This window comes from Penaeus monodon, chromosome 42, assembly GCF_015228065.2.
Source record: "Penaeus monodon isolate SGIC_2016 chromosome 42, NSTDA_Pmon_1, whole genome shotgun sequence".
NCBI classification, from domain to species: Eukaryota; Metazoa; Arthropoda; class Malacostraca; order Decapoda; family Penaeidae; genus Penaeus; species Penaeus monodon.
Genome location: NC_051427.1, coordinates 29173586 through 29183585, shown reverse-complemented (window position 1 = coordinate 29183585; position 10000 = coordinate 29173586). Strand labels below are relative to the sequence as shown.

The 10000-nt window shown below is 41.1% G+C and overlaps 1 protein-coding gene across 2 annotated transcripts in view; it reads left to right on the top strand.

The window, feature by feature from the left end:
• The window catches only part of LOC119599029 (tyrosine-protein phosphatase 99A-like), a 193867-nt gene that overhangs the window by 53281 nt on the left and 130586 nt on the right, over positions 1-10000 (top strand). For both annotated transcript variants that reach the window (XM_037948774.1, XM_037948773.1), the window contains exon 2: positions 7903-8099. In XM_037948774.1, the coding sequence (XP_037804702.1) occupies positions 7903-8099 (197 nt within the window). The remainder of the gene's footprint in view (positions 1-7902; positions 8100-10000) is intronic.

Below are 10000 nucleotides of genomic sequence, written 5' to 3'. Positions count from 1 at the left end.
TATATTTGGAAAGTATAGTTCCTAAATCGCGCTTTCTCTTTCGTAATCATGTTCCCTCATTTTCATCATCATACCCACTTCCTTCTTCTTTTTGTTCAACTCCACCAAAAAAAATGTGATTGATTTCTAATGCCGATGAAATTCCGACATTATTATTTAAATGAACAAAAAAAGAAAACCGCATAGTCAGCATTGATTAATTCAAATAATGCCACCAATTAATTTTTCTATAAGAGGTCTTCAGCCATTGAACGTAACGCAACCTTTAAACTGATTTCGCAAGTCAGTGCACTGTAAAAAAAAATGAATAGATATTTATGAATATATTTCAAGAAACAAACAAACAAAAACGAATTAAGGGGATGAGTGATGGCAACTTTTATGATACATTTATTGCCCGAGTTGGCTTAGTTGTTTTTTTTAGAGAGATAAAAGGTAAAACTGCCCTGTTATTATTATTAATATCTTTGTTTATCCCCATTATTGATGTCATTATTATACCTGTTGCATTTCATCATGGACTTGCAACAGACGGAACATATGATTTTGATATACCTTTCAAACTATTTCTTCTACTTCAACTTTTCTTCTTTTTTTCTCTTTTTTTTCTTTTTTTAATAACGGTAAGAATTAGTCCCCCAATCAGTAATCAGGAGTACTAATCTTGATCTGTAATGTCCCTTTAGAAACCTTTTTTTATAACTTCCGGCATGTATAATTTCCCCCTTTTCGTTGCACATGTAGTGTAGTCTCCCCTCTCGCTTTCCCCTCGACGATGCAACGCCTCCACACAAATAACAGATTAATAATTACGGCCGTGTAATTATCGACAAGTCATGACTCCTAATGACAGTGAGGACCCAGGCGTAGAGGAGACAGCTTCGTCATTGCAAGGGGCTGTCGAGACACACGGCCGATATTTGGGCCGAGTTGCTCATAAGAGGGCTGAAATTTGGGCCCGGTTTGGTTATGAAAGGGCTGTGGTTTGGGCCGAGCTGCTTATAAGGGGCGAGATTTAGGCCGGTTTGCTTATAAGTCGGGTGAAATTTGGGCCGGTTTTGTTATAAGGGAGCTGATATTTGGGTCGTTTTGCTTATAAGTGGGGTGAAATTTGAGCCTGTTTGGTGGAGGACGGTCGAGATTTCGTATGATTTTGTTATAACAGTCGAAATTTGGTTCGGTTTCGGTTTTGTTTGGCTCATTCACACCCACAGCACTAGGCTTGTTTTGCGTGTATGCTTGTGAATGCATGCATATATTTAAGTTTATATATGCATAAATGTATATATTACATACATCCGGTACTTGCTAACACGCACGCATACGCATACACAAACAAACACTTGGCTGTTGTTTAACGTATGCATTAGTATTTAGATTTTAACACAGGATATGTCCATTTATGTCTGTGAATATCTTTATGAAGACATGAGTAATGACCTGTCGCATTGATGACTGCGAGTGAGTGAACAATGAATATAAAGTTATTCACTAGGTGTCTTACACAGAATTCCATAAGCTAATCCATGAGTAAAGTAAAATTATATTTTGAGTATTACCAGGTGAGTGAGAAAGGTGAGTAAGAAAATATTTACAAGGACGTGTAGGCGACAGGATGAGCAGAAGCGGAGGTGCGGCTGAACATATGTTTTACAGCAGGAGGTTGCAAATGAGTACATATATGGATGAACATCATTAGCTGAGTACAAATATGAAGAGGGGCAGGGTTGGCGAGCGAAAGCACCGGAAAGGGATGGGCAAAAAGGAGGAGGGAAGAGGGGAGAGGGGAGGAAGGAGAGGTGGAAAGGAATAGGGAAGGGAAAATAAATATATGGGAAGAGGTTTAAGGGAGAAGGGGAAAGGGAAGGAGAGAGGGGAAGGGATAAAAGGTCGAGAGGAGAGAGAGAGCGAAAGGGGGAAATTAGAATGGATAAAGGGAGAAGGAGAGAGGTGTGTAGAAAAGAACGAAAGGAGATGGAGAGGGAGAGGGGATAGGTAGGCAAGGGTAAAGCGAGGGCACAGGGCATAGGGTAAGGACGCAGGGGAGAAGGGAAGGGCGTAGGGGAGGAGCGGTATGGAGAGGGGAGGGACGGAGGGGAGCGGGGGAGGACACAGGGCATTGGGTAAGGTCACAGGGAAAGGGAAAGGGCGCGGAGGAGAGTGGAGGGGAGAATTGAAGGGTGGAAGGGAGAGGGGAGAGAGGGGGAGGGGGAGGGCGCGCAAGTGTCGAAGCCGCCCCGAACGTCGGCGTAGCGAGTGACGGGAAATTGTATACGTTCCCAATCGCTCAACTTCGCGATTTCAATTTCATGAAGGACGTGCAATATGTGTCACGCAGGCTGGCCGTGTCGTCGTGATTGGCATATCCTTAATTGGATTTGGTTTACCTCCTTTTTTCTTCTTCTTCTTTCTCTATCTCTTCCTCTCGATCTCCTGCATTCTCCGCCCGTCCTCCGTCGCAGCAAAAGAAGAAAAAAAACGATTGATTTCTTCGAGTTTCTTTTTGTATCTCTCTCTCGTTTTTTTTTTTCTGGCGTCTCTCTCTCTCTCTCTCTCTCTCTCTCTCTCTCTCTCTCTCTCTCTCTCTCTCTCTCTCTCTCTCACTCACTCACTCACTCTCTTTAATTGACGGAATTTATCCTTGTCGGCCTAAATTTCTCCCTCTCTTAGAAATAGTTGTAGTCATGTTACACTATCGCATCTCAGCTTTCATTGCTTTATTACGCTTTTCCGTTCCCTTTCTCCCTCTTCTTCCCCCTTTCTTCTCCCCTCCCCTCCCCTCCCCAAGGTTTTTCCTATACTATCTCCCCGTCTCTCTCCTGTTACTCTCTTTCTCTCCCATCTATCACCAATATTCCCGCTTCCCCATCTTTTGTTATTTACACTTCCTCCTTCTCTTTTTTTCCTGTCCACCTTTCTTTACTTTCCCTCCTTTTCTCTTCTTCCTTCCTTTTTCTCATTACTTGATTCCCTATTTCCTTGCCTCCTCCCTTCATTTCATTTTCCCTTCCCTCTCTTCTTCCTTTTCTTCCCTATCTTCCCCTTCCCTCTCTTTCCCCATTTTCCTCCCACTCACCTTCCCCTCCCTCACTTACCCCCTCCCATCTCCCCTTTATCCCTCCCCTCCCCATCTTTCCCCCCTGCTTCCCCCCTCTTCACATCCCTCATTTTCCTACCCCCTCCCATCATCCCCCTCTGATTCTGCATGGAATAAAAATGTCATGCACTGTGTATCATTTCCCCCTCTTCTGCACGTCCGAAATTTCCCGGCAAACCGACGTGCACGCGGAGTCGCTATGGTCGGAAAGCTCTTAGTTTGCGAATAAGACTTTCAGCCTTCCGGGTCCATTCACTCGAAGCCTCCTCTTTCACTCCTATTCCCAAGTCAGCTTTTACACTCAAGGATAATAAGTCTAGGGAATACGCCACAATAAGCCTAATCAGGATAATTCCCTTCAACAAGTACGTGAGTTATGGAAAGCTTTCGGAAATGTGATTTTTTTCTTGTTTTGCGAACTGAGTTTGTGCGATTCGGAAAATAGATCTTGTGTATGGGTGGTGTGGAGGGGAGAGAGGGAGAGGAAGAGGGAGGGGGAGAGGAAAGGGAGGAGAGGGGAGAGAGGGAGAGGAAAGGTAGGGGAGGGAGAAGGAGGGGAAGAGGAAGAGGGAAAATGAGGGGGGGAAGAGAAGGGGGAAGAGAGAAGGGGAGAGATGGAATTGGAGGAGGAGGTAGAGTGGGGAGATGAGGGAGAGGGAGAGGGGAAGGGAGAAGGTGCTGGGAAGAGAGTCATGAGATTTGGTCATGAGGATAAGAGGGCTGGAGGGAGTTGGATCTGGCCTTTCTCAGATGTGTGTGTGTGTGTGTGTGTGTGTGTGTGTGTGTGTGTGTGTGTGTGTGTGTGTGTGTGTGTGTGTGTGTGTGTGTGTGTGTGCGTGTGTGTTTAGTTATGTACCCTCCGTTTATGCATACACCCACACATACATGTACCAATACCTGTGTCCTTGTATATATACTTGCGTGTCTTTAGGTATCAGTCTCATATTTCCTTTCAAAAGAGAAGGTATCATTTAATATCATTCCGCCACAAGAAGAAAACGAGGAAAACGAACACCGCAGTTACAATATTCACGTAATATCAAATACACGGGGAGTTCATGTATGCTGCCCGAATTGTTCGCATGCGTGGGTGAAATGAAAGGCTGCGGTAATGACTTCGGATCATGAAATGCGGTTCGGATGCACAGTTCTTTCTTCTCTCTCTTTCTCTGTTCTTTTGGCTCTGATTTCTCTCTTCTGATTTCTTGGTTTATTCCTTTCTCTTTTTTTCTTTTTTCGTTTATCTTTTATTTATAAAATATATAAATAAAATATATAAAATTAAAGGTTTATTCCTTTTCGTTTTTTTTCTTTTATCTTTTTTTGTTCTTTTCTTTATGTTTCATTCTTTCGTTATGTCTATTTATAAATTCTATGCTCTCTTTGTCGCAATCTTTCTTTTTCTTTCAGCCTCTTTTTCTGTTTCTATTTTGTCTTTCTATCTATGTTTTATTTGTTTTATATTTTCTTTAATTCTTTGTTTTTTCCTTTGCTATTTCTTTGTAGGTTTTTCTTTTTCTTTCAGTATATATGTGTTGTGTGTATATATATATATATATATATATATATATATATATATATATATATATATATATATATTATTATATATATATATTATGTGTGTGTGTGTGTGTGTGTGTGTGTGTGTGTGTGTGTGTGTATGTGTGTGTGTGTGTGTGTGTGCTTATTTATATATATTTTATATATATATATATATATATATATATATATATATATATATATATATATACATACATACAAAGATAGATAGAGAGAGAGAGAGAGACAGATAGACAGAGAGATAGGCAGATGGATAGACAGATATGTACATAGATAGAAAAAGCAGTTTAAAACCGTGTAGCAATCATTAATCAAACCATTAGGATCTCGTTACCTCTCTGCTGTCATTCCGTGGCCGTCTCTTATCATCCAAGGAAATCGTCAGGGTGTGTTCAGCCGTCTGATAAACCGTATGATAACCGCCTATTAGCCTCAGGTGTTAGAAGTATATTTATGTCTGCTTGATCCGATCTCTTTTCGAGTTTTTTTTTTTCTGGCTGATTTTATCCTTCCCCTCTCTCTCTCTCTCTCTCTATCTATCTATCTGTCTGTCTATCTATCTATCTGTCTATGTATATGTCTATCTATCTATCTATCTATCTATCTATCTATCTATCTATATACACATGCATGTGTGTGTGATTGTGTGCATTTGTTTATATATGTATGCATGTATATATTTCTCTGTATATAGTATATGTGTGTGTGTGTGTGTGTGTGTGTGTGTGTGTGTGTGTGTGTGTGTGTGTGTGTGTGTGTGTGTGTGTGTGTGTATGTATGTATGTATGTCTTGTATGTGTGTTCGCCATTGCATTCCATGATTCCATATAAGCGCATGCACTATATACAAGGCCCAAGGAAACCCACAGGGGGGTGGGGGCGCCGACAGAAATCCCCGGCTTGTCCGCTATTTCAGCCGAAGCAGCGCCGGCGAAATATTAATCCGGACAAGGCGAGGGGATTACAGATAATGGCGGGCGCGAAGGTTTAACTGAGATTAATTAGGGAAAATTAGAGGTGGCAGGCATTACTGTTGCCCTGCGCCGGGTGCTCCGTTTCCCTGCCGCCATGCACTCCGCGTTCTCGTCATGCAAGGAGTTTTGTGGAGTTTGTGCATGAATTCTTGAAATGGCTGGGGGTAAAATGTGTTTTGCTAAAAAAAGGAAGGAAGGGTATTTAGTCTTGAATTTTTATTACTGGAAATAATATTATGCTGAATACAGACTATATTCCCTGGGTTAGTAAACTTGCATGTCTATTTTTTTTTATACAATATTCTTGTGAATCTTGGAAACACTTTGCAGCCCTAATTAATCGAAATAAAAAACAAATAATACTAAAACTTACCTAAGTTTCCCTAACTTGGTCCTACCTGTCGATTCCAATCAAACATAACATAGTACAATTTACCTTAATAGAGCCTAAGCAAGTTAATCTAATCTCAACTAAACCAAACCTAACCTAACCCAAGACAATAATCGTGACCTATCCCAAGTAGTCTTCCCAACACACGGTATACCACAGTCCACTAACCTAACCACAAATAGGAAAAAGGTACCTATTTTTGGACGAAAAAAGCAAAAACAAAATACAAAGGACACGGGCGCGGGAAAAAGTAGCCGCAGTTGCCATCATCAAATCACGTGGCGCTCCCTCAAAATAACCACGAACGTCCATAAATAACCGTTTTCTGCTAGTTTTCTACCAACCACAGCCCAACTCGTGCCAACATCTGGCATCACAAATCACAGGCAGTGCCATCGAGGTCCTGCGCTCCCTTCAAACCATTTCAGGTTATGTTCCTGCTGTGCCCGAGTCGCTTTCTGAAAAAAAGCCAATTTAAACTTTTTTGGGGACTACATATTTTGAGTCGATGTTTATTTAATGGTACATATTTTTGACTTCTAGAAATTCACTGGGCATCGACGTGACGTCATAGATTTCGCTTTGGGGGCAAAACTAAAAAGACTTTTCGATTTGCAGTTCGACTTGCTTGATGAAGTTGACAGAAATGTTATTATTATCGTTTATTAGAATGCAAAGTGCTGTACTTGTTTTTTTCTCCTCCTGCTAGAATTCCAAAAGATTGAAACTCTATGTTCTGTTTTGTATTCTAGTTAGAATTCCGACTAAATAAAACATATGAGCTTGTTTAGAATATAACGCGTGAACGGATCCACGTGTTCGATATGCTTATTTTTACTTTTCATTGATCTGCTCATTCCATCCCCCCTGCCTCTATTTTTATTGTCCAAACAATTCTCAATTTCTAGGGGGGGATGATTTCACCATAAGTCTACGCTACCATATAATTCCATAACATTTCAACGGACAAAAAAATATATTTATTGTTGTAAAATGTATAATTTATCGTTACTCGTACCGTATCAGACGACAGAGCTTCTAAAGTCTACCCTTTAACTACCCCGTTTTCTCCCATAACTTAGCGATGGAATGCGGGACATATTTGTACTGGGAATTATACTGTGGTTTACTCTATAACCGAATATTTATCGGCAGTAATTTAGAAGTAAAGAAAGTTGATCCCGTGTCATATGTTGGAGTTAAGCTACATCACTTTTTTTTCGAAATTTTCCCTTTTTTTTATTTTTCGTCTAGGATTTCGCTCGTATACATTTCGTTCAAACCACAAAGAGTCATGTATGTTATCAACTGGTGACAAATTGCAGCAAAATGGAAGCATGGCATGTTTTCTGCTTGATATGACATTTCACATAAATTACGAGAATTCGAGATACTAAACTTTTGTGCTGAACATAAGACGTTTTGTTCGCTAAGTTTACAAAGGGAAATTAAAGAGTGAATGACTGGAACCTTTGTTGTCTGAAAGTGTCCATAAAAGTTATGGTATGAAATGATTTGTACAGAAGCTCTAAACATTGATTTTAAGAAAACAAAGTCAAAAGGAGTGAAGGAATGGGACTTTCTATTATTACTATAATTGTCGTGTTATTTTCTCTATTTCTCTCTATACTTGTGGTATACGAAAGGTATGTTCAAGTTCTATCCAAGTTGTATAAGCAAATGACCACCATCTTCACCTACAGCAGATAATATACATCTAACCAACCACCATTTTTTAATCTATAAGCAAACAACAATAATTAAAATAGATTTTAAAAAATGAATTCAGCCTCCAACAACCAACCACACCAAAAAAAAAAAAACGCTACCACATCAACCACAATTAAAACAACCTCTCTTTCTCTTTCCTCCTCCCGCAGTACCTGAAGGAAAACCGATCTTCACGGCGGCCCACAACGCCTCCTCCACCAGCCTCCAACTGCACTGGAAACCCCCCAGCAGGAGCACCATCCACGGCGAGTTCCTGGGCTACAAGATCACGCTGAAGCCGAGAGACGTTCCTGATGCACGCCAGGACCAGATTGTTCGAGTTACTATTAAGGACCCGACCGTCACGGTGAGTACGGGTGTGGGTGGGTGGTTGGGTGAGTGTATGTGTGGGGGACCGGGATGTTTGTGGGTGTGGATGGGATTAGGAGAGTGGATGAGTGTGTGCGTAGATGGGTGGATGAGTGTGTGGATCTAGATGTGGGTGTGTGGATGAGTGCGGTTGGGCATGGTTTTAGGTAAGGGGATAAATGTATAGGTGCTGGTTTAGAAGGGTGGATGAGCGTGGGGAAGTGTGTGTGTGTGTGTGTGGGTGAGTGTGTGCATGGGGGTGGGGGGTTAGGAGGGTGAGTGTGTGAGTGGATAAGTGACTCTAGTGTTTCTGTATTAATAGTTGATCTTGTGAGGATCTTCGGTGTGTGTGACTGGGTGAGAGAGCGTGTGCGAGTGTTCAGTGGAGAGGTGGAAGTGTGGTTGTGTGGATGGCAAAGTGACTTGCTAAGTGAGTGAAAATGTGTATGTTCTCTTTGTGGGTGTGTGGGTAAGTGAGTATGGGTTTTCTGGGTGTGTATGAAGGTGTGGATATGTGGCTGGGTGGATTAGTGAGAGTATGTGGACTTTCCGTTTGTTCATGGTGGTTGTCTACGTGCATATCCTGGTGGATAAACGTGCCCAATGGGTATGTGAATGAATGCAGGTATGGGTGTGTAACTAGTTGAAGGCTAAGTGCATGTGTGGATGTTGAATGTTTTGCAGGTAGGTGAAGAGGTGAACGAATGTGAATGAATTGACAATTGTGTGTGTGTGTGTGTGTGTGTGTGTGTGTGTGTGTGTGTGTGTGTGTGTGTGTGTGTGTGTGTGTGTGTGTTTACCTGTGCTGTGTGTAAGAATGAAAAAAAAATCAATAACACGAAGAGAGAATTGATAATAAAAGAGAGAGGGGAAGGAGACAGACATACCGACATATAGACAGAGAGAAAGAGACAGAGACAGGTAGACAAAGGGAAAGAAAGAGAGAGAAAGAAAGATACAGAGAAAGAGGCAGGCAGGCAGGCAGACAGGCAGACATTAGAGAAAGAGAGCAAGAAAGAAAAAGAGAGAGTGAAAGAGATAACAAAAATTACAATAACACGAGAGCTAATCTAGTTGGGGCTTCAAACGTTTTAATAATGTTTAGATGAATACTGTTACCTCTGTACTGGAGATTTTGAAATTGAAATAAGGGCATGGATTATTAATGAGCGGGAATATAAGTGTGAGTTCGTGTATGTGTGTTTGTGAAAGCGAGTTTGTATGTACGTAACTGTGTGGTTTATTGTGTTTGTGAATACGAGTTTGTATAATCGTAATTGTGTGGGTTATTGTGTTTGTGAATGTGTGGTTGTTTGTACCCAAGTGTGTGTTGGTGACTGCGGTTTTATGTGCAGAACTGTGTATAGTTTATTGTGTATTTGTGAATATACAGTTGCATATACGTAGGTGTCTGCTTATGAATGTACGATCTCTTCTTCTTTTAACGGTAGGTTCATGTCTGAGCCGCCGTGGTCACAGCATGATACTCAATTGCAGTTTTCACGTTGTGATGCTCTTGGAGTGAGTACGTGGTAGGGTCCCCAGTTCCTTTCCACGGAGAGTGCCGGTGTTACCTTTTTAGGTAATCATTGAATGTACGATAGTATGTGCAAAATTGTGTGTATTTGAATGTGTGTTTGTATGCGTACATCCGCACGTGTGTTATTTTATGTGTTTCAGTATGTGTGTTTTTGAAGTGTATGATTTCCGTGTGCACTGGAGTATTTGCTCATACTGTATGTGCTTAGGTGCGTGTACGTATGTGCATATTCGTGCGTGTGCATATGTATGTGCACATCTCTGAATATTTTAGGAACATATAGAAGGGAAATGAAAAGAATCCATAATGTATATCAACGAAAGAACAATAAGACTATACGTGCAATATGTAAATTCCCT